At 47.7% G+C, this 25,211-nt stretch overlaps 1 protein-coding gene across 6 annotated transcripts in view; it reads right to left on the reverse strand.

Moving 5' to 3' along the window:
- Window positions 1-1,425: 1,425 nt before the first annotated feature.
- Window positions 1,426-25,211, reverse strand: part of CLCN1 (chloride voltage-gated channel 1) — a 114,626-nt gene continuing 90,840 nt past the window's right edge. For all 6 annotated transcript variants that reach the window (XM_053300582.1, XM_053300579.1, XM_053300580.1 and 3 more), the window contains 8 exons: window positions 21,394-21,527; window positions 14,959-15,161; window positions 13,504-13,609; window positions 11,230-11,315; window positions 9,972-10,010; window positions 8,573-8,677; window positions 4,327-4,413; window positions 1,426-3,292 (listed from right to left, as the gene is read on the reverse strand). In XM_053300582.1, coding sequence (XP_053156557.1) covers window positions 2,897-3,292; window positions 4,327-4,413; window positions 8,573-8,677; window positions 9,972-10,010; window positions 11,230-11,315; window positions 13,504-13,609; window positions 14,959-15,161; window positions 21,394-21,527 — 1,156 coding nt within the window. In that variant the 3' untranslated portion in view covers window positions 1,426-2,896. The remainder of the gene's footprint in view (window positions 3,293-4,326; window positions 4,414-8,572; window positions 8,678-9,971; window positions 10,011-11,229; window positions 11,316-13,503; window positions 13,610-14,958; window positions 15,162-21,393; window positions 21,528-25,211) is intronic.

Raw genomic sequence — 25,211 nt, forward strand, 5'->3', positions numbered from 1 at the left:
AGTCCATGAGTGCACCTTTTAACAACACTGTAGATGTCAACAAAAGGGTGATTATACCATGTTATAAAGCAACTGTTCTGCCATCAGTATATAAGGACATGGCTACTTATGTTTTTTGTCTGGCATTCACTGTAGTGATACGGTGCCTTTAGCTACCACAGGCCTTCTGGGAACCATTGTGATGTTCATACAACAGAACGGGAGAACTGCAGGGAGAATGAGGATGGCTATGCAAAATAACAACAGCAGCAACAACAAAAACCCCAACTTTGGTATGATTCCTCTTGGGATTGGGGGAGATATGCTTCTCACACATCTGGTAGAGTTAAAGTACAAGATCCAGCACAGACAGGATTTCCCCGCTTTCCTCAAAGTTCATAACAGCTGCACAACAGACAGATATTTAGCTGATAAAGTTCCCCCCGCCTCCCTGACATAAGAATGTAGTGATGAAGAAATTTTTGCCTGTCATGTAGCTGTATGTATAGGTGCCCTGCCAAATCCTTATATATAAACGATCCTACTTCTGCACTGGATTTTTTTTTTCATCTTTCATGTAATTTCATCCTTATTTTCCCTGTAAAATACAAAAGAGCTGGAGAATTTTGCAGAACCTAAGTGCTGCATTTTACTAATTTCATCAGGGGATAGTTGTCAGGGCTGACAGGCTAGGGTCTTTGCTTCTTTAGGTGGCATTTAGCTGCATGAGCGAAAAAAATCAACATAAGCTCTCTTCTGCACTTAACTGGGCAAAATTGTTCAGGAGCTGCTTAAGATGTTTGAGTTGTGTGTTCTTAGTTGTTTTGTTGAGTGTAACTGAAAGATTTGGTGAAGCTGTGTGGAAACTATCACCTGGTTCACACAATTGTTCAAATCTAGATTTAATGTGGATTATTGACAGTGGGATTGTGCAAAGATGGTTTATGACCCAAGGTGAAACTGAGATTCCCACCTTGGCATGGGTTCACACTATCATACTAATATTGCTTAATCCACATTAAATCTAGATTCGAATGATTGTGTGAATCAGGTCATTAGGGCTGGAGTAGCAAAGGGGCTAGAGTGCATGCTTGCAAGATACTGAGTAGCTCAAACGAGTTGCAAGGGATAGTTAAAAGTCAGGAAGCTTTCTGTGTTTTGGATTCTGTATGGGACATATCTAATGATCTACACTACAAATTTAAATTGGATAAACAATCATTTCCTCATTCCTGGGAAGTGTAGTATTGTAAGCGGGCGGTAGGTATCCCTACCAGATTTCTCAACACCTTTGACCAAACCACAATTCTCAGAATTCTTTGGAGGAAGTCATGGTCATTAAGCTGCTATAAAGCCTAAGTACTCCTGTAGAGTAAATGTGTTATTGAAACTGAGCAGCAGCTCTTCTTTGTTTTCCCTGGTGCTACATAGTTTCCACCACACCCATTTCTTCCCAGATTTCTTATATTAAGACAATTGTTATGCAAACATTTCCAAATGTGCTTAGAAAGCCATAAAAACAAGACAGTCTAAAGACCTAGGCAACATATATATTCAGCCTTACTCAAACTCCTGCCTCACCAATGATTGGGTGACCTTGGAAATCTCCATTCTGGTTTTACCATTTTGTCCATCGTTTTTTTTTAACAAACAGCACCACATTGATTCAGTTAGGGACATTATGTGTGCAAGAGCACGCTTTTTCATGAGTTTCCCTTGCTGGATGGGTCAACACACATGAAACGATACACTGTGTACACTGTCTCCTTCTATAGTGCAGGAAGAGGCCAGCCTGTTTGGTGGAATAGATTCATTCCTCCTTCCTGGCTCCTTTCCCCACGAAAGAGTTGATCAGCAGGAGTCCAGCATCTAGAAAGGGCTCTGGGCACACATTTTTGGTTGTTATGCACACTATACTGGATCATGGCACAGGAGCTTTCTCTTGGATCATTTTTCATTCCTCAAAAGTCCTAGAAAAATATACAGATCAAGTGATATGGATTGAGCAATTGCCACTGCATTATTTTTTCCCCAGTGGGTGGGGCAGTGATACCACCCTAATAAAAAATAAGCTGTGCTTCTAGTTTTTGTAACCACATCCCTTCCCTCTCATCCCTAACACCACGCACTAGTGAAAGTTTTCAAAATATAGCTGGAGATTGTTGGATTCTGGCACGTTAAGGGTAGACCTGGAAGGTGGCAGCAGGAGGAACATATTGCTTAAGGCTGGAACTTTGAGATGTGAGTTGTTCGTGAGCTGTATGAAGCAATGTGTGTGTGTGTGTCTGTGTGTGTGTGACAATTTCACACTTGGAACATGAAGGAACTATGCTGAAGGGAAGAGGAGGACACTGCAAACTTTCTATACGAAAGCAATTGTTTTCTCTTTCTGAACATGTTCACAAATTGGGCTGGATTATCTCTGCAACTGGACTGAGCCTGGATTAAATCCTTCATCTTCAGATTGGTTTTGCTTCAAAAAGGGTGAGAAAAATAGTGATGGTCATCATGATATGCTGCTGGAGCAGGAGACCGGCGGCGGGTTCTTCTGAAGGGAAATTATGACACAGTTTGCCATAAACATCTCCACACAGGTGACAAGGCCTAGGGAATACCACACACACACACACACACACACACACACACACACACACACACACACACACACACACACCACAATCCTCCTCAACTGAGAAGAGATCAGAGAATATAATCCAAAGTTCCTTTAGCCCATTTGCCTCCCATGCGCTCCACCATTTGTGGTGGTAGAAGAAAGAGCCAGGGCACTCAGCCAAGGCTCTCCAACTTGCATTACCATCTGTTCGTACCACAGAGGCAGGCCACAGACCTCTCCTTGAAGCACAAGTGTAGCAGAAGCAGTTTAATGAAGGGGTGGATGGGCCCCTTCTCTATACAGTTATAGTGGCACATCATCCTCATCCTCATCCTCATCCTGGTCTGTGGAGCGCAGGTTGAGGTCCTTGAGGATGTCTGAGATGTTCTCAGCAGCTGGGCCAGAAAGCTCCATTTCCTCAAGTTCCATATCGGCAACTGATGCAGATCGTATCCCTTTCCCTTCCTCAGGAGAGGAAGATGGATGTGGGCAGCCAGAGCTGGGGGCCACTGAGTTCTCTGTCCCCAAGTCCACCGTAGTTTCCTCAGGTGCCACAACACTGTTCCGTTTGCTCCACCCCTGTGAGGCCCATTTGGCATGCTCTTTGTTGCTTGAAATCTGAGTAGTGTCACGGAAACTTGCAAGGGGAGGACGGAGGTGGACACCAGAGCTTGTGGAGCCCTCAATTGCTTTCTGGAGCTAAAGGTTTGAGAGAGAGAGAGAGAGAGAGAGAGAGAGAGTTAATAGGGGCGTTGATTGGATGCACCCCCAAATAAACAATCACAAGTCTAGAAAGATCCCAGCTCGACATTCATTCTGCTTCTAGTTACCTAAATGTTGCCTCCTCTGAGGGAAAAATCTGGCTAGAAGGGTCCCTTTGGGGCCAAAGTATCATAAGTAGCCACACAAAGAATACAAGATATCAGTTTATGGTTTCTCTCTATAGAAAACTCACTCCACAGCAGGGGTGTAGCTATAATTGAGTGGATGAGTTCAAAGAGCCCGGGACCCTCCACTCCTGAGGGCCCCCCAGCTCCACCCCTCCCTATTTGCTTCATTATCTCCCTCACACTGAGGGGCTGCCAGGGAGAGGGGTGAAAACAGGCCCACTCTCCACTAGCTACGCCCCTGCTCCACAGACTACAGAAATACTAAAATGGTTTGTGATGTCTTCATCCCAGCCAGGGACCTGGGAACTCTATGCTGTGAGTGGGTGAGGAAATCACCCTCATTACACTACACATCCCAGAATTCTTTAGATGGAGCCATATACAAGTTTGTAGTGTGGTTATGCCCCTGGTCAACAACCTACCCTATAATTGCTCTAGTATGGAAGGGAAGGTTGGGGGAAACCACTCTAATCAGGCTTTATATCTGATTATGCTGGAGATAGATAGCGGATATCCCCCCGCCCCCCAGAGGGTGAAAGGAGGCACTGAAAGAAATATCATTGCTCATGGTATATACACTCATTCTGCTTTTGCCTTTCCTTGACCAGAAATGGCAGTGGAGCAAAAGACACATGTGCATACACAATGTGCAACAATACTTCAATCATACCTCTTTCGATTCTATTATCTCATTATTGTCCATCTCCAACCCCAGTGAGTGAAAATTGTAACTTGTACCCCTTTAGGCAAGATTCAGCAGGCCATAAAACTCACTGATAAAGAATAAAGTCTTGACTATCTGAATCTGATCAAGGAAATACAGTGGCACAATCATTCATTTACCTCTTCCAGTGCAATCACACCTCTTAGCTTCCCCATACTGGTTACATAGGCATGCGTGAGTCCCAGCAGGGAGAACAAGGTATGTGTCTGTGTGGGGAAAGAGAAGACATTTTCCACCAGTGCAACAAAAGAACAGACTGATAATTTCCGATTCATGGAGAATCTGAATCCATATGTTTGGTAGAATTTGCTGCATTTGAACAAGAGGAAACCCAGAACCCCAGTGGCCTGTATAGTTAGAGGCAGGGATCCCATCTACCCAATAAACAGAGAGTCATGTTTTTCTGGTACTGAGAAAAGGTTGCAGTAAATCAACTGATATTAAGTAACACAATAAAGCAGTGTTCTTCAATGAAAGGCCTGGGAGCCACTGATGGCTCTCATCCGTCCTAAGTGTGGGTCCCTGACTAATTGTTTATTAGCCCAATACTCTGCATAGACCTACCTGGCACCACATAGTGGCAGCTGTTCTCACCACACATTGCTGTGCTTTGCCCAGAGCTGATGGGGTTCCTTTAAAGGAAATGGAGCCCTCTCGTGACCTACTGCCATCTTGGACACAGAGTGCTTGGAAGTGTAGTCCATCCCAGCACTTTCCCCATAGAATGTTATGGGGAAAGCCCTAGGAAGAACTACACTTCCCAGCACTCTGTGCACACTCTCCAAGATGGTGCTGGGGCTCTACAGGGCTCCATTTCTCTTAAAGGGCCCCCTGGCACTAGGGAAAGCACAGCACTATGCAGAGGTCCGTGTGGTGGTGGGAAATGGCTCTCACACTGAAGGTCTTTTTTGTCAAATTACCCCTGCTTGAAAAATAGTGAAGATCACTGCAACAATGCATGGTAAATAATACTATTGTAGACAATGAGTCATAGGTTACCTTTTGTTAGTGGCATACATTTTGACCAGGCCTGCAGAACCTGTGGGACACCAAGTGGACACCAGCCCATCTGCCATGTGTTGGCCTGCCAAGAGGTTGACATCCTCCTGTTTTTGCAGTTACACTACAGCCTGACAGCAAAATCAGGAGGCTGGTTAGCTGCAAATGGCTTGGCAGGGTCATGAAAAGGATTGTCACCTGATAAAATAAATCTTCAATCCTATCCATGCTTACCTAGGTGTAAGTCCTCCTGTGTTTGAGAAAGCACACATAAGACTGCACTGTTGATTATTGATATGACTGATCATATTAGTTTGATTAGGTGACTGATTACAGTTCATAATTTTGCATAGGGAAACAATTGTTTGGAAGGAAAAGGCATTTTGACTGCTTTCCCAAAAACAAGTTCACAAAGCGGTCTGCACAGCAAAAGGAATGAGAACCCTCGAAGGGACACAGCCACAGGGCTGTCCCTAGGGGGTTGCGGGGCTGGGGGTTGAATCAGCATGTACGGGGCCTCCTTAACACTTCATATGATTACAAAATCATACTGACTGATGACAGACTGTGTAAATAGTATGTGAGTGAGGTTTTTGGACATGTCCAACCAGCTTGGACATAACAGTGCACTTGTAAGGGGGGAATGTTAAAAGCACAACACATGCCCCTTGCTTCACAGTTCTCACTCAGACATTCTGGATTGCAAACCAACTTGTGCATAGAACATGTACAAAAATAAATAAATAAGGTTTATTCAGCTGTTTACAGTTAGCCCTTCTTTCACTAGTTGCGAAGTACTCTATGGAGAGAGAGAACTCTTTTTGGCAGCTTTACTGCAGTAGGGAAAAATATTAAAAATCAATGGACTGACCAACCCATTTCAGTTTCAATATTCAGAGCCCTCCCACTCTGCCCTACATCTTTGCTCAATATCAAAGCCCTATGCCCAGTCATACCAGGTGATCTAAAGGGTGGGGCAAAAGCTGGGGTGCTTTTACCCTTTTTTATGAAGGCAAAGGGCAGATTCCTCCACATAGGGGTGGAATGAGGGTCTAGGCGGTGGCGGGGGGGGGGGGTTTCAGTTCCAGAAGTTTTTGTAATTTTCTGCCATGAAAAAAGCCACGTGTAGGACTTTTTAAAATATATTTTTAGAAAAAAATCAAAAAATTATTAAAAACAAGCCATTTGTCCAATCCATTTCAATTTCAATATTCAGAGCCCTCCCACCCTGCCCTATATCTGAGCCCAATACCAAAGCCCTATAGGAAGCCATTCCATAAATATACAAGGGGGTGGGGAATTATGAAAAAAGGGAAATCCCATACCTTCCCTTGCTGGCTCTGAGAAGGAGGCGGAAGGCACAAGCTCTCAGCACAGGGCAGGGCGGGCAGAGGGTGTGCACAGTGCTCAGGTGGGCAGCCAGTGCCAGCCACTCTGCCTCCTGGCTGGAGAGTTTCAGGGACTGGGGAGAGCTTCAGGAAACTGGGAGGCCTTCAGGGAGGCCTGCTCCAGCAGAGAAACCCTTAGCAGCCCCGCTGAACAGCTGAAAGTCGTCCAGGGAAAGGGAGCTGTAGCAGCCTCTCCTCTTGTGCAGGGAGCCTTTGGACAGCAGCAGGCTAGCCTGAGTACAGCTCCTGCAGGCTACAACTCTGCTGGTTGGCTGAGCTGGGAGAGGGGAGGAAGGTCAATTTTTGCAGGGCATGCTGCTCCCCTACAGGGCCTGTCCCAGCACAGCTGGCCCTAAGGATGGGCCTGCTTAGTCACAATCTAAAAAGCAACACAAGGGGGAGACTGCAACAGCTATTGGGAGGGCTGCAATACTGCATTGATCAGGAACTAATTATACTGGAAGACACACACACACCACACCCCATTCAATATAAAGAAACCACCACCTTAAAAGGTGCCTCTGCCCAATTAGTAGGAGAATGTTTCAACAGGCACCATCTTAGAAGAGGCCTTCCCCCCTCCCCCACCCCAGTGAGACAGAAGAGGGAACTACTACTAGTATTTTTTCCCCAAAGAAGCTATTATCCCTTTCACTGGATAAATCAAAAGATGTTGAATCAATGAACCAACTAAACATTTCCACTCTTGTCCCAAATTGTGCTGAATTTGATATATCAGTAAATAGAAAAAAGCATGTCAACTGTGACCTGTATCACCTAGAATTATACTTAGACTAGCAGTAAGAATAATAACCTACTCAGCATGACCCCCCACAACAATTTCTGCATCTGTCCTCCTACAGACGTGTTCTCTGTAACCCTTTTAACAGCAGCTGTCAGGCACAAGCGGGCTGCCTCCTTCCGTGGTTAACCTCTGCACAGAAATGAGCTTGTCACAGAGTCACAAGAGCTTTTCTGAAGAGACACCACTCTATGCTAAGAGAGATTTTGTGATAATCGTTTGATTATAGAAATTCTTCCTTATAAGCTTGGAAAACAGGATTTGCACAAGGAGCCCTAATCAGAAGATATTAAGTGAATCAGTTGCAAATGGTGGAACTTACTCTCTTTTTGCATTAAAAATTATTTTTCTCCTTCACAAGTGCTTGTACTCAGTAAGGCGATAAATACATGCTCTGTGGTCACCATGAATTTTGAAGCCCCAGCTGCCATGTCTTCTCTGCAAAGCTGTGAAATACAGAGAAGAAGTGGCAGGTGGAAGGAAGATCCATGCTGATGACAGAAGGAAGAACTGGTGCTGAGGGGAGATGGAGAGACAGCCAGGGACTGGAGAAAGACCTCACACAGGGCTTAGAGGAGGCTGCAGAGCTTGGGAACACAGCCTACCAGGAGTTCAGTAAACTGTCAAGCATCTGGCAGACCCAAAATATGAGGCTGAAGTGCTGCATTCATCTTGGTGGGTCAGGAGTTATGCAGGCATCGCTAATGGTCAGGAGAGGTTGTGCACTCTGGGGAAGCAGAGAGAACGTAGACTTGGAAAACAGGAGAAATGAGGTAGCAAGAGAGTCAAAATGAGAGGTGCACAATGGGATGGGGCGGGGTGGAAATCATAAGAATGGTGGGGTTGAGAAGTCAGTCTTTGGCTGTAGGTCTCTCACAAATGTGAAAAAGAAACAAGCCAAGATGTATCTCAGCGAATCTTGATTTGGTGACTATATACCTGCATTTACCCAAATAGAAGGGAGCTCTGAATTTAAGATGACCCTGTAAAAAATCCAGATTAAATCCAGATTATATCTGTACTGGCCCCAAAGCAAGAGTACTCTGAATTTTAGGCAACCCCCTCGTTTCTAACATCAAAGAATTTGGGAACAACCTAGTCTTGGATTCAGGTAAAGCAGTGGTCATTGTCAAAGGACCATGGAGAGAATTGGAAGGGGACAGTGCAGATACTCACCTTGTGCAAGGATGTCCCCTCCACCAGCTGAAAGGGAGAGGGGTCTATACGGCAGCTGTCAAAGCACACCTCTTCCTCCAGTTGCTCCTGTTCCCAAGCTTCTATCTGACACAGGAAAGAAGGGTTTATGCACAGTTTGCACTCCAACCTTCCCAGACTTCTGCTGCCACCTTTGACTCATGGAGCATGCATGCTTCTCCTTCCAAGCATACGCATTCTAGTATCCTGTCAGTGGTGCCCCACCTGGAGCACTATCCAACAGAGATTACATGCCCCTTACTCCCTTTTCTTCCAATACAAGCGCCCCAACTCTTTCCTTTTTCTCTTGCTGCCTCTTATGCCTGGTATATCTCCCCCAAACATTTATGTGATGCCACGCCTTTCCCTTCCAATCCTCTTCAAAGCCCACCTTTTCTGTGAAGTCTTTAGCTTAACTGCTTAGTTTCCCACACTGAAAGGCTTAGTTTCAAGAATGTGTAACTGAACTGCATGCATATTCCTCCCCTCTACCTTTTTCTCCATTGACCTCCTTTCTCTCTGCATTGATAACCCCATCTTTCAATCAAATCGTCTCCAGCAGGCTTACAATGAATTGCAACAATATATCCTAGAGGTCGGATGTTAAACTGGTCCTCGCCATCTATAGCCTCTGCCCCTTAGCCTCTGGCCCTTAGCATCTGTAGCCTCCCCCTTTGCTGAATGTTAAGATTGCAAGCTCATTGCTTTGTAAAGCACCATGAACACTGATGGTGCTATGTCAACAACAACATTCCAAAGGAAAATGTGGGGAGAGTTTTCCACAGCAGTATCATCATTTCTTGTGGCACAGAAGGGATAAAACCCTTCTTTGGGAAATGGCACAAGCCATAATAAGGAAGAAACTATCATATATTAGTCAAGAATATTTGTTGTCATGGTACTATCATGAGGTAAATAGGGGCAACCCCTATCATGAGGCAGAGCAAGGGATTTGGGGTGTCATAGACGGGCAGAACTTTAACAGTTCTTATATATATTTTTGTGTTCATTGTATGGTAATGGGCAGGGGGAGTTGGATCTTCTACTTCAGTTCAAAACTGTCATGGGCCATCCTATTGCAGAAGAGTTTCTGCAATATCTGAAATGCTTCTCTGGAAACATGGACAAGTTTCCACTTAAGAAACAAAAGGAAACGGTTTCAGACACTCATGGCAAACAGCCTGAACAGCAGAGCCTAATGTAGATTAAAATATTTACCATTAAAAGGGCCCCAATATTTTATTAGCTGATAACTGACAATCTTATGAGTTTTGTCGCAAAAACAAAAGATTGAATTCTCCAGAAATCTCATAATTGATTGGGGTCGACAACCTCACCAGCTCTCTCTCCCCCTCCTGTACCCCCCAACTTCCAAACCTACCTCCTCTGCTTTCATTGGGTCTTCAATCTCTGTTGACTCCTGAGGGGAACAGAAAATGGATCTCAAGATCACAACAAAGATCAAGCCTTAATTCCACATCAGATCCTCAGGGCAGAAGAAATACTGGCTGACATGATGAGAAATATTATTCAAATACTCCAGTCAAATTAAAAGGTCATGTTATGGTCAATCACATGACCTTAAAACCCAGGGCAGGGATGGACGGGTGGTGGGGGGAGGCAAGGTCACACCTACCTTCCCCACAGATGATCCTTGTGGTGTCTTCAGCTGTGCCACTCACGTGCCCACATGAGCCACGCTGCCAGAGAAATGAAGCCCGGCCACCGGAAATACCACAATGCACTGCACATTGTGGGAGTTTCCCTGCTGCTGGATGCTCTAGCCCAGGGATTCTCAATGTTGGGTCCCCAGATGTTATTGGACTTGAACTCCCATAACCCCCAGCCCCAGCGGCCTTTGGTTGGGGATTATGGGAGTTGAAGTCCAATAACATCTGGGGACCCAATGCTGAGAATCCTTGCTCTAGCCAATTGGTTCTATGGACGCTCGGGCTGCAGGAAGCCTGTGCATTCATATGACTGGGGAATGGGATAGAATGGTGCCCTTCTACCTCGGTATAAGCCCAGGTAGAAAACTTGGGCTACCAGCAGGGGCGGGGGGGGTAGTGAGCAACTCCTACCCGTGTAGCGTGTAGGGCTGCTTGTGTTGCAGAATTTTGATATGCATTTTTAAAGGACAGAAGACACACAGTTCCACTTACATACCTGACAGTCCAGAGGTTCTAGCCACATCAAATGCTACCCTATTTTTGTGGTGACAAGACTCTAATGAAGAATGGAATAACGTTTGTGGCCTATATAACCCAGGCTGCCATGCCCATGGATCCACCCCACATCCAAAGCCACAGCCCCTGCGTCTGGTGTTAGGCACAGGGAACATGGTCATATGTGGAAACGGAAGCAGAGCAGCCCTGTTCGCGAGGTTCTTCAGTTCACACTGGGTTTCCAGCCTGGCTGGGAGTGTGTGTCTCTGCCTATTTGTCACCCTATTTCAGTTTATGGGTTTCTGCACAGTGGCCATGAGGACATGCACTCCTGGAGCACTCCGTTTTCCATTCTGAAGACTGCTCCATTCCCTTATACTCTTTTCTAGTTTCAGTTCCATAAATACTATTACTGGCATCTTAAATTATCAGCCCACTTTTTTGAAAAATTGCTGGGCCTTCCTGGTTCCTCACCTGCTCAGCAGCCTCTGGCCGAGGCGAAGAGTGGTAAAGGCACAGGAGCTGCCGCATCAATCTCCTCAAACGCCAGAATCTCCGACCTAAGGGGAAGGAAGAACAGAGGAGAAAAGAGCTGCACAGCTACTGAATGCTAAGTAGAGAGAGTTCAGCCAATCGGCTTTGATTTCTGAGGGAGCAAAAGCAGGACAGGCCATAGCGGACAATACTGGCAGATATTCCTTACGACGTGACAATATAAAAGTTGGTCCACTTATGTGTGAACTTAGCCAGATTTTTTTTAAGCCACTTGATTACTCAACACTTCGTTGCCAGGAGCTGAATGTGTGTCTCCGTTGAAACTCATTAAGGTCGTTCATATGTCCACAAGGAGATTTTCTGGGGGGTGGGGGGGAGGCAGGAGCCTACCTCTCTTCCCCCAGATGACCAAAAGCCCGGCCAGGGCTTCACTGCTTCCATGCCTACATGAGCAGCACAGCAGGGAGATGGTCAGTGATCAGCTCCCCCCCAGGGTCGGGGGTGGGGGGAGCCAGGCCACCAGATATCTCACAATGCACCACATAGGAACATAGGAAGGTGCCATATACTGAGTCAGACCATTGGTCTATCTAATTCAGTATTGTCTTCACAGACTGGCAGCGGCTTCTCCAAGGTTGCAGGCAGGAATCTCTCTCAGCCCTATCTTGGAGAAGCCAGAGAGGGAACTTGGAACCTTCTGCTCTTCCCAGAGCAGCTTCATCCCCTGACAGGGAAGATCTTGCAGTGCTCAGACCTCTAGTCTCCCATTCATATGCAACCAGGGTGGATTCTGCTTAGCTAAGGAGACAAGTCATACTTGCTACCACAAGACCAGCTCTCCTCTTATAGAACATTGAGGTGCATTGGGAAGGTTCCATGATGCTTGGCCACTCCTTCCCCTGCCTCTATGATCAAAATCACTGCTGGCAGCGCAAGCACCCACTTGACTGGGAAGCAAGGTAGGAGGCATGTGCTTGTCCTCCTACTTCACTTTAAGCCCAGGTTAAAAAGCAGGCTACCCAGGGAAGGAGAAGTGGGATCTGGAGCAATCTTCACATATCTCACGACTGGCCTTACCCAGGGTTGCCCTGTCCTACCCCTGTAGGGCTGGTCATGTGAACAACCTTACTGGTTGTGTTAACAACCTTACTACCCCTGCTGGTGGTGTGAATAACCTTACTGTGTTTGCGTTGAGAAGTTCTGACTGTGATGCTTGCTCCTTCACACATGCAGTCACGACTTGATGCTGTACTCATCAGGTGAGAACTGTTCACATGTGAACCAGTCCTGAGTGTTGAGCTGCCAGGGGTTTACTGAATGAAATGGTTTACTGCATGGCAGCGGCATAGGAATGCATCTGATGTCAGGCACAGGGGACGTAGTCCGACACAGAAACAGGGCCACTTGGCCCTGTCTGCGAGCCACTGCAGCCAGTGCTGGGCTTCTAAACTGTTTGGGGGTGCCTCTCTCTGCCTGGAAAGGCAGAAAGTGGCACTCCCAGCCAGTCTGGGAACCCAGCTCTGGTTGAAGTGCCTTGTGGACGGGGCTGAGTGGCCCCATTAGAGAGGTGTTTCAGCCAGTGCTTTGTTTCCAGCCTTGCTGGAAAGGCAGAGAGACCCGCTCTCAGGCAGGATGGAAACCCAGTGCTAGCTGAGGTGCTTCATGAACGGAACACACCCCCTGCACCTGACCACACCTGACCACACCACCTGCGCCCGACACCGGATGCAAGCGGCGTAGCTTTGGCTGTGGGGGCAGCTCCATGGGTATGGCGGCCCGGGTTCTTTGAACCTGGGTGCACCATGGTGGCTCCACCCCTGCTACATGGAAAGCATGTGAAGTGAAAGGAGATTCAGGAGACCCAGGGATGCATTAAAGGTGGGCATGAGGTTCCTGGATGAAGCTTTCATAAGATCTCCGTTAGGAAAGGAGGTAGTTGGCAACATGACTGTTGAACATTTGTGTCTGAGTAACAGGGGAAATCATGTTGGTGAGCGACCATGCTGGTAAGCTGCCACTTTCAGGGCCTTTTCACACACTGACAGAATCAAAGCATGATTTGCCACTGAACATACACACAATCTGTTCACACTCTGTTGGCAACCTTTGATTCTGGCAGCCATGATCACGCCGAGTGATATCAGTGTATAATTTATATAAAAGGCTAGGTCCCAGACCTCCAGCCTGTCTGGATGCCACCCCTTCCAAGTGCTGGTTGGGACATCACACCCCAAGACACTTCAGTCATGGTACCTTGTGTTTCCTGAGGTGTTGGTGTCTCTGGCAGTGGCTTGTGAGTAGTCACTGGGCCGTTCGGTTCTTCTGGGTGACTAGCAACTGAAGCAGGCTGCTGGGGCAGCTTCAACAAAACAAAAGAGAATTTATTTCAACACTTAGTACTTACAAACTGCTTTTCCTAATCCATGCTAGGGGTGTGCACGAAACCGGCTGCCCGGTTAGGTTCGAGTCCGAAACGTACCCGGATCAGACCAGGCCAGTTCAGTCCAGCACCCCCTTGAACCCCCCCAACCCCAGGTTTGGTTCAGTCCGGGGGGGGGATTGTGAATTTTTTGTTAAAAAATTTTTTTAGAGCTTACGCCCTCCAGGGGACTTGATATAGGTGGGGGGTGGTGTCCACAGGGGTTCCTCTCCCCCTGCTGGCGTGTGGGGGTGTGGAGGCCTTGGACTTCATCCCGAAGTTCAGGGGTAAGAGCGCCTATGTCTCTATATAGTAATCTCATGTGGAGATTACTAAATCTGCGACATGTGTGAAGCATGGGTTAGTGATGTGCAAACAGGTTCGATGTCGAACATGTTTGACATCAAACCTGTTCAATTCGACTGTTCAGGGTCAAACCAAAACACCCCCTGTTCAGTCCGACCCTGGACTGAACTCCCCCTCCCCCCAGCCATTCAGGGGGTAAGCAGATTGATTGATTGATTGATTGATTGATTGATTGATTGATTGATTGATTGATAGAACCTACCTCCACCTGGGGACTTGATTTAGGTGGTGGTGGGGATCCACGTGGGTTCCCCCTCCCCCTGCCAGCCTCCTTGCCTCCCAAACAGGCCCGTTCGGCTGGCTCTTTGGCCTTTCTGGGCCTTCCCCCTCCGGTGCACTGGCCATTTTGGAGGCCACCGTGCCTGCATAATTGGCCTCTGCATGGCCTGGGTCATGCCAGGCCACGCAGAGGTCAATTGTGCAGATGCGGAGACCTCCAAAATGGCCACCATGCCGGAGAAGGAAGGCCCGAACAGGCCGAAGAACCAGCCGAACGGGCCTGTTTGAGAGGCAAGGAGGCCAGCAGGGGGAGGGGGAACCCCCATGGACACCCCCCCCCCCAGGGACCAAAGGCCTTTAGGTCCAGGCTACAAAATTACCTAAGTGCACATCTACACAGAGATCCAGTAATGTCTACATGAACTTGGTACACTACACCAGTATTATTATTATCCACACAATGCACATGATGGAGGGTACTAAGGCCGAGGCTTAGATTAGACCACTCAGTGCGTGTGCAGCTGAGGTGAGATTTGAAGCAAGGACTCCCAGGCCTACATCTCATCTTCTTAACCACTAGGCCATACTAGCTCCTCTTTCTTTCTTTCTTTCTTTCTTTCTTTCTTTCTTTCTTTCTTTCTTTCTTTCTTTCTTTCTTTCTTTCTTCTGTTACCCATCCCACTTCAACTCCTCTCCCTCCCTACCGGGGGCTTCTCCTCTTCATCTTCATCCTCATCTACGAAAGCAAAAGATTCGTGCTTCCATTTGCTGTGCCCATCGTAAGAGGACTCAGCCAGCTTCTGCTGCATCTCCTTGGTGAGGCGCAAACGTCGCTCTGGGCTGAGGTGTCTAAGCAGAAGGGCCTGGAGCTCTGACCGTTCCACTGAGCCCAGGAGGATCATGGACTCTACAGGAAGAGAGGAAGGAAGAAAAGTAAGGCCTGTTGGGCTTCACTAACACACGGGTAGCAGCTGAGTTGTCTAAATCAGGGTTTCGTAACCTTGGCCCCCCAGATGTTGATGGACTACAACTCCTATCATCCCCAGCCACAATGGACATGACTGGGGATGATGGGAGTTGTAGTCCATCAACGTTTGGGGGCCCAAGGTTACGAAACCCTGGTCTAAACCTAGGAAAACCTCACTGATCATCACGACTGCAGTTGTGCCAGTACTGGGCCCACATCTGAACCTGGTCTGAAAGTTTGTGAGTCTACCTCAGACGATGAAGGACAGCTGTGGACTTTCACATTCATAGGAGAAATAAAGACAACCCATGGGTTCTAACATCAATTTTCTCTACGAATAGCAAGACGCAGGTTCCAGTCCCACAGAAGACAAGATGCCCTCAAGATTACCCTCTAGCTCCTCAGAATGTGTTGTCAACTGGTCAGGTCTGTGGCGACTCAGAAGTCGGCTGCTTAGCAAGAATGCTTCTTGAAGGCTGATTTTCTCAGGAGGTTCGAGAGCAGTGATTTTCATGAGAGGAGCTCCAGGGTCTCTTGGAAACATATCAGGAGCTCTTCAATTAGAAGACCAGAAAGAAAGCTTAGCTAAAAGAGTTTCCCTGCTTTGATCAGCCTTCTCTTGCAAACTCAAGGAAGTGTTGGGTACGTTCTTGAGCACACTCTCCATCGATGCAGGGTTACAGTGATGCCCAGCAGGTATGGCTCGTGCCCTGCAGAAGGACTGAGTGTCTTCCCTACAACATGCCCTAGAACAACAGGTTGCTTACCTGTAACTGGAGACCTTCTAGTGGCCTGAACGGGGAGGGGTGCCCACCCAAATGCAGTGAAGAACCCTCTGTACACTTGGGGGGTTTCATAGCAGGTAAATTGATATGGGGACTAGAGAGTGTTCTCTGAAGGTAGCACATTAAAAAAAACAATAGCACGGAATTGCCAGACTCAAGGCCTTTACCCAGCCACAATCAGGATGGACATGAAAAGCTGGAGCCTAAGGACACTGAAACCTCTTTGGCCTTGTTATACTTGTGGGTTTTTGGGGTTTTTTTTAACCCTCTCCTAGAATCCATCTCTTAGCCAGGGCTTCTTGCAACAGCACAACCTGCTTTATTCTTGGCTCTCAGTAACTCCCTACTCAGGCCACAGCACAGTGTGTCCAGCCCTGCTGCATGCCCTCTCGATTCACACTCTCCCTTGTGCCTCCTCCCTTGGATTTTCAAAAACAGCAGGAAGTGCTCATTCAGAGCAGCGGCAGCTGCTGCTGCGCCCACTCTGTACCTGACACCAGTTCTGCTCTAGCCTCCTTTACTCCCACATGAAGCACCAGTCCCTAATGCCAAGTGGATGATGACCAGCTCCCACTGCCCACTTCTGTTGCCAATCCCCCTTCTCCTGCCAACTGCTCTGATCAGTCTCCCTCCAGCAGTCTTACTCACGGAACTGTAAAGGCTATCAGCATGCCCATGGTATTTGTGCTTCATCTGATCCATGAGGCAGGCACTCTGTCTTAGATTTTTAGTAGATCTCCCCAGCAAAATGTGTGTAGGTTTCTACTGCAGCGTTAGCATTTGTCCTTTCAACAAAGCCAGGCATTTTTAACCACACACATGTCCCCCACTCCAGTCTACATAAATGGAAGGGAGGGGGGTGTTCGTGGACTGTTAGTGGTGATTTAGGGAAATTTAGGACCAGCAAACGGAGGTACTTTTTCACACAACGCATAATCCACTTGTGGAATTCTCTGCCATGAGATGTGGTGACAGCCAACAACCTGGATGGCTTTAAGAGGGGCTTGGATAACTTCATGGAGGAGAGGTCTATCAGTGGCTACTAGTTGGAGGGCTATAGGCCACCTCCAGCCTCAATGGCAGGATGCCTCTGAGTACCAGTTGCAGGGGAGCCACAGCAGGAGGGAGGGCATGCACATACCTCTTGCCTGTGGGCTTCTCAGAGGCATCTGGTGGGCCACTGTGCGAAACAGGATGCTGGACTAGATGGGCCTCCTCGGGCCTGACCCAGCAGGGCGGTTCTTATGTGCTGGCAGGACTTGCTCCCTTCCAACCTCTCCCTTGGCAAAAGGAGAGGCAGCAGGATGTGGGGAGGGGACAGCAGCTTCCTCCTCCTAACCCACACAGGGGAGGGGGAGCCGCTGCGTCCCCCAGCAATCTGCTGAAAGGGAGGGGGAGAAGCCAGCGCTGCTGAGTCTCCGGGTGGCAGCTCCTCCCTCGGGGAATGGCACTTTCTCCTGGCGTGCCCTGCCTTGCCGCAGGAGACTCTGGGAGGGAGTGTGGCGAGAAGAGAGGGAGGAGGTTGGGCACCACAAGTCTCTTGCACGGCAGTGGCAGTGGCAGTCATGGAAGGCGTGTGTCTGTCTTTGTGACTCTGTGTGTGTGTGTGTGTGTGTGTGTGTGTGTGTGTGTGTGTGTGTGTGTGGATGCCTGCCTCTCTCCGCACTGTCTCCCCCTCCACTGGTGCTCAAGAACATTTCAATCTGCCACGGTGGGCCTGCTGTGTCACAGCTCCTGACCCATGTGCCAGTCCTCTTGCTCAACCCCCAGCAAAGGCAGGCAGGCAGGCAGGCAGGCAGGCACTCCCTCCGCCATTCAGAATCTGAATTGTGTGGAAGCAGCCAACCTTTTCTGTCTCCCAAGGCTTCAGCCTCCATCTAGGAACTGATCTCCGGGTCCAATACAAAGTCTTCTACAGGACAAGAAAGTCCTGTCCAGCCCACTGGATTCACAAAGACGTACTGCAAAGGAAGGCTTTCCCCCTACATGTTGGTTTATTTCCGTTCTTTTCAAGCCTCACTTAATGACAGGCTCACATGCAGGCTCCATCGTCCTGCACGGGATTCAGAAGAAACTCACCCTTCCTTGCAATCTCCAGCGCTCCAGCCAGATGCTGAGCACCTTCCTTCATGCTATGTTTGCAGTGTTGCCTGCTGGTCAGCACTTATTTCCCCATCGCTGTTCGTGACCCCCTTCAGTGCCTGAAGGATCTGGCTGGAGCGGCAAAACTCACAAGGAGAGACGACACGTTTCTTTAGAACCCAATTTTCTTTAGAACACGTTTCTTTAGAACCCTAGGATCTGCCTAAGAACCCATTGTTAGGGAAAGTGGAGATTTTAAAAGAAATGGAATAAACCAATGTGTGGGAAAGCTGCAAAAGTGAGTATGTTCAGGTACGAATATGACAAATATTTATATAATGCTTTTCAACAGAAGTTCCCAAAGCGGTTTACATATAAATAAATAAATAAATAAATAAAAGAGCCCCCTGTCCCCAAAGCGCTCAACATAAGATAGAAACACAACATAAGACAGACACTAGCAACAGCCACTAGAGGGATGCTGTGCTGGGGGTGGAGAGGGCCAGCTGCTCTCCCACTGCTAAATAAAGAGAATCACCACTTTTAAGAGGTGCCTCTTTGCTCAGTTAGTAAAGAGAGGACAGAAAAGGCATTTCTCTCTCTCTCTCTCTCTCTCTCTCTCTCTCTCTCTCTCTCACACACACACACACACGTTGTTGCTGTTGTTATTTAAATATTTATGCTCCACCCCTCCAGTACACTACTGCTCAGGGAGGCTCACAACATTTATAAACTATTTACAATGTAAAATCAGACTAATGCAATTGACCAGATTAAGCTAAACAGGTTAAAAATCCAAGCTAAAACCACAATCAGAATTACAGATTTTAAAGTTTTGAATTAAAATTTATTTTAAAAAACTAAGAATTGTACACGCACGCGCACACACACACACACACATTGTATATGTAAATTGTATATGTAAATCACTTTTTTTAGGGACAGGTACCTGGCCACATTAGCCACCTTAAGTGGCACAGCAGGGAAATGCTTGACTAACAAGCAGAAGGTTGCCGGTTCGAATCCCCGCTGGTATGTTTCCCAGACTATGGGAAACTCCTATATTGGGCAGCAGCGATACAGGAAGATGCTGAAAGGCATCATCTCATACTGCATGGGAGGAGGCCATGGTAAACCCCTCCTGTATTCTGCTAAAGAAAACCACAGTGCTCTGTGCTACCAGGAATTGAAATTGGCTTGACGGCACACTTTACCTTACCTGGCCACATTAGAAGTCTTTTGTATGACCCGCTATAATTGACCCAAGACCCCAGAGCCCCATGCGCTTTCAGAAGTGGGCCTGCTGGTAGACATTCTGCCTAACATTGTTTTAGAAGCCCCCAGCCAAGCACCTGCCTCTGTGCTTTCCCCCTGCACCCCAGAACTGGCTTGTGGCTCATGCCATGCACACACCTAGCTTTGTACCTGGGGCTCCCAAGCATGAGCTTGTTGGAAGATGCTCTGCCCAAGACTACTTCAGGACTCTGGGCAGAGCAGGGGCAGAGCCATCATTGAGTGAAAGGGTTCAAAGGACCCAGGCAGCCCACCAATCATGAGCCGCAAGCGTGGCCCCAGACACGCCCCCCCCATGTCTGACATCAGACGTGGGAGCGTTATTTTGGTCCCAAACAGGGCCACGCGCCTGCATTGGCAGTGTGGCCGGAACGGCTCTCCCTGCCTTTAAGGGCTGCGGCCGCTGCCGCACACAGGCTACCGCTAGCCTTGCTCCACTCCTGGGGCAGAGTGCTGTAGCCCTTGCCTCCTGCATCTGGCTTGTGGCACTTGGAACCCAATGCCAGTCCTACACCCAGTCACTTGTGAAGAAGTGCCAGCCTGGCAGCCTCAGATGTGCTGCATTCCCACTGTGACATGAAAGCCAGACCTCCAGCCTGAGAACCACTCCTCCCTCTTCTTCCTTTTTTCTTTTTTTAAAAAAAATTATTTTTTTTGACATTTTGTATTTTACAATGCCTTCCCCAGTTCCCCACCCCTCACCCCGCCCCCAAGCCCAGCCCACCCTTCCCCCAACTCCTCCCTTTTCATCGCTCTCAGCAGACCATGTGAGGTATAAATTACTTGTTCTCTCTCACTACCACCACTACCAGTCCAAGCGCTTGTGGGAGGAGAGCTGGTCTTGTGGTAGCAAGCATGAATCGTCCCCTTTGCTAAGCAGGGTCTGCCCTGGTTGCATTTGAATGGGAGACTATTTGTGAGCACTAGAAGATATGCCCTTTAGGGGATGGGGCCACCCTAGGAAGAGCACCTTCCTGCTTGCATGCAGCAGGTTCCAAGTTCCCTCCCTGGCATCTCCAAGATAGGTCTGAGAGAGAGAGAGACTCCTGCCTGCAACCTTGGAGAAGCCACTGCCAGTCTGTGTAGACAATACTAAGCTAGGTGGATTGGGCCAATGGTCTGCCTCGGTATATGGCAGCTTCCTATGTTCTTATGTTTGCTTCTCATTCTTGCCCTTTTCTAACTTTACATTCCGCTCTACGACATCTGTGGCTGCTTTAAAAATACAAACAAACTAAAGACCTTTCAGTTTGTTCAGGCTTTTACCCCGTAGGGACTGCTGTGTCTCTCAGCTGACCTGCTTCTGTTTGTCTTTTTAATGGGGTATGTGTTTGTGTTCTATGACTTTTATTGTTTAACTGATTTTAAGATTTTAAATCTAATTTTTATGGAGTTTTATTGTATTTTAAATTTTGTAAACCGCCTTTGGATGCCTTATGAAAGGCGATATAAAAATTGAACCAACAATCAAACAAAACAAACAAACAAGCAAGCAAACAAACAAATAAATAAATTCCTCCCAAGTGTTGTGACTTTGGTCATCCCCCACTACCCGTTCTCGTTCTCGTTCTCTCTCTCTCTCTCTCTGATAAGCCTTCAACTCTGCTCTCATAGCCAATACTCAATTATTGTGTTGTACTCTTTAAAAAATTGTTTTCTTTTGAAAAGGCTTGGCTTCTCAACTTCTCAACACACACACACACACACACACACACACACACACAGCCCTTTATGATGCGCTCCACTGAAGTCATGCACACTTGCTGATTGGGGGCTAGTTAATCTGGGCCAACTGTACTAGACAGCTGCTTGCTTTCCTGACTGGTCAGAGTTGGCTGCAGAAGTGAAAGGGTTCCCCCTAGAATCTGAGTAATTCCCTCAGCTTTAAGCACAATTCCTCCAGAATCTATTTGGTGTCTGTGCCCTGGACATGCTAACTAGGTGTGTACGTGTGTGTAAGAGACTCGGGTCTGAGCAAGCCTGGCAACACTGGTTCTCCACACACAGCTCACCTGGTGAATCAACCAGAGGAAGGGTCTTGACAGTGGTGCTTTGGAGCATGGTCTGCAGGTCACGGTATTTGCAACTTGAGGAGATAAATTGTACATCACACACCATAATATCTTCAACAAAGATATTGTATTTGCTTGAGTAAAGAGAAAATAAACATAAAAGAGTAAGTAAACGGCATGGAGGAGGTCTTTCATTCACTGCAATTTGTATTCTACTCCAAGAGCTTTCAGAGCAGCTAACAATACATGCAATCACAATTAAATTCAATCAGTGTGAATAATTAAAAACAAGACAACTCTAAAATACGGAGATAAACAACAGAAATATCCAAAGCAGCAGCAATTACACTTAAAGAGCTCCAAATATCCACCACCACAATAAAATAGTCTTTACAGATCTGCCGAATAATAATATCAAACCAGACAGCCAAGCCTGCCTAGGAAGGGAAGATGCCACGGCTGAAAAAGCCCACTCCTTGTGACAACCAGCCTGACCTCAGACTACAGCTGGCACTTGGAGCAGGACCTCACCTGATGGCCAAAGCACCTGAACTACTACTACGAATATTTATATGCCGCTCTTCAACCAAAGTTCTCAAAGCAGTTTGAGACATAGCAAAATAAATAATACATGTCCCCTGTCCCCAAAGGGCTCACACTCTAAAAAGAAGAAACAACAGGTTACTCACCTGTAACTCTGGTTCTTCTAGTGGTCATCTGTACTTTTACACCAACGGGCTATGTGCCTGCTCAGAGACCTCAGAGATCAGAGATCTAGCAAGCTCAATTCTCCTGCTTTGGTCAGGAACCCCGCCCCCAGCCGCTATATGTGGCTGCACACTCCTCATCCCCTCAGTCACAGAGTCCAGCTTCAGTGAACCCCGCGGGCAGGATGGGAGGGCATGTAAAAGTACACATGACCACTAGAAGAGCCAAAGTTACAGGGGAATAACCTGTTGTTCTTTGACGTGGTCTCTGACTTTTACACAGATGGGTGCATAACAAGCTAGCACCTATGGAGGCGGGAAGACAGAAACAATACGTAAACCAACAGAAACAAACAAGTACACTAACCAGAAATGGACTGCAGGACACTCCTGCCAAATACAGCATTATTCCGTGCCCTGGCATCAATAGCATAATGATGGATAAACGAATGGGGCAAAGCCCAGGTAGCTGCCTGACATATAGCGTCCAACAGGACTGCACGATCCAAAGGCCGCCACCGACCTAACAGAGTGCGCCTTAACTGTCGCAGGCAACTGCTTATGAGCCAATTGATAACAAAGATCAATTGTGGAAACTATCCACCTAGATATGGATTGGGCCAAGACTTGTAGACCTTTATGTGGCCCATTGTACAGAACAAACAAGGAAGGAGCTTTCCTCCATTGAGCAGACCTCTGAACATAGAAGAACAATGCCCTTCAGACATCCAAACGGTGCAACCGTCTTTCCGCATCCGATGGAGGATTTGGAAAAAACACAGGCAAAGTGAGTGGTGACGAACGGTGAAACATGGACACTATTTTGGGGGGAAACTGAACATCTGGTCTGAGTACGATCTCATCCTTATGGAACTGAAGGTACAGTTGGTCAACCCTCAGGGCCCGTAACTCACTTACCCTCCTGGCGGAGGTAATGGCCACCAAAAAAGTGAATTTCCAGGTCAGGAGCTGGGATCAATTGAAGCCAAAGGCTCAAATGGCAGCTGTAGTAGACCGGCCAATACTACTGACAAGTCTCAAGCCGATGACATGATCGGATCGTCTGGGAACATGTGTGTCAAACCTTTCAGAAAACCTTTTACCACCGGATCTTTAAACCATGAAGCCCGGTCAGAGGGGGAACGTGCCACAATGGCAGCCAAATACACCTTAAGGGATGAAAGCTTTAAACCGGATTCCTTAAGGGTCCATAGATAGGTACATATATCTTGTACAGATGGATTAAATACATCAAACCCATGTAGGGAAGTGAAGGAAGTGAAACGAGTCCACTTGTGATCATATGACCTCCATATGGACTGCTTTCTAGCAGCAACTAAAACTTCCTTAAGTCTCAACAGGAAGTCAGCAGGACCTTCCATGTCATCAGATGGAGGGACCGAACATCTGGGTGGAGCACCCGTCCCTGTTCTTGAGACAGCAAGTCCGGCAGGACAAGTAGGCATTTCCAGTCCATCACCAAGCACCTCAGGGTCAGAAATCAAGGCCTCCTTGGCCACCACGGGGCTATCAGGATTGCACCCTGTTTGTGCAGGACCCTCGGAATGAGGGGAAACACATACAGAAGAGGGCCCGTCCAAGACAGGACGAAGGCATCACCCAGAGAACCCTTGCCCTCCCTTCCCCTGGAACAGTAGAGGGCACATTGTGTAGTGTCCCGGGAAGCAAATAGGTCCAGAGTTGGGACCACCCAAGTTACAAATATGTCCCTCAAAACACCTTGATGCAATGTCCACTCATGGGAGACCACCATCATCCTATTCAGAGTGTCCACCTGAACTTTCAGGGAACCTTGTATGTGAACTGCCTGAGGCGTTATCGCATGTGCCACGCACCAATGTCAAAGGTCCAGAGCCAGAAACAGAAGGCTCCTCGATGGCGTGCTGCCTTGTTGATTGATGTAGGCTTTCACCGTTTTATTGTCTGTTTGTATGGTCACTGTGTGACCCCCGATCATGGACAAGAAACCTTTGAGAGCATTGAAAATGGCCAACAGCTCCAAATAATTGATGTGCCGAGTCTGTTCCTTGGGGGACCAGTGTCCACTCAGACAAAGCCCATCCAGGTGTGCCCCCCAACTGAGCTCCAAGGCATCCATCGTGACCACTCAATGGGATCGAGTGGCCTGAAATGGAGTACCGACACTCAGGTGCCAAAACTCTGTCCATCACTCCGCTGTCGCCCGTACCCATCAAGGGGCTGTACGTTCAAGATGGCCCGGATCCCGAAGGGGATCGAACACGTCCAGAAACCACCTCTGAATGATGCGCATCCGAAGACGTGCCTGAGGCAGCACATATGTGATAGCCGCCATGTGACCCAACAGGCGTTGCACTGAGCGCATAGTTTGTGGTCCTCCGGCCAAGAAAACGGCCACCAGCTCCCAGAGAGTATGTATATGGTCTATCGGAAAGAAGATCTTTTCCAAGGATGTGTCAAATATCAGCCCAATGAACTGAATCTGTCGGGTCTGTTCCAACTGAGATTTTTTGAAATTTATTTGGAACCCCAGATCCTGTAGACTAGAGTATCCACCACGATCTTGAGGGCGTCCAAGACCGCACTCCTGGTACTCGCCAAGATGAGTCAATCATCTAGTTACGGTAGCACCTGCAACCCTTGCTCCTGCAGGAAAGCCATCACTGCGGCCAGACATTTTGTAAAAACCCATGGTGCTGTTGTGAGGCCAAACGGCAAGGCTTTGAATTGGTAGGGGATCCCCCCCATCTGAAACAACAGGAAACGACAATGCTGAGGGCGTATTGAGATGTGGTTATACGCATCTTGTAAGTCCAGGGAAACCATCCACATGTTTCTTTCCAGGATGGTCATAATGGTAGGCACCGACAACACTCGGAACCTTTTGTAGATCAAATGTTTGTTCAGTGCTCTGAGGTCTAGTATAGGGTGTTGAGCACCGTCCAGCTTTGGAACAAGAAAGTACTGGGAATAAAACCCAGGGCTGTCGGGATCAGTGATTCTCTTGATCGCATCCTTTGCCAGGAGCACAGTGACCTCCTGGTCCAACTCCTGGGTGTACGGAGTCACTACAATCCCGGACACCGGTCATGTATCTAAAAACTCGAGGGC

The sequence above is a fragment of the Hemicordylus capensis genome, chromosome 2, assembly GCF_027244095.1.
Source record: "Hemicordylus capensis ecotype Gifberg chromosome 2, rHemCap1.1.pri, whole genome shotgun sequence".
Taxonomy (NCBI): domain Eukaryota; kingdom Metazoa; phylum Chordata; class Lepidosauria; order Squamata; family Cordylidae; genus Hemicordylus; species Hemicordylus capensis.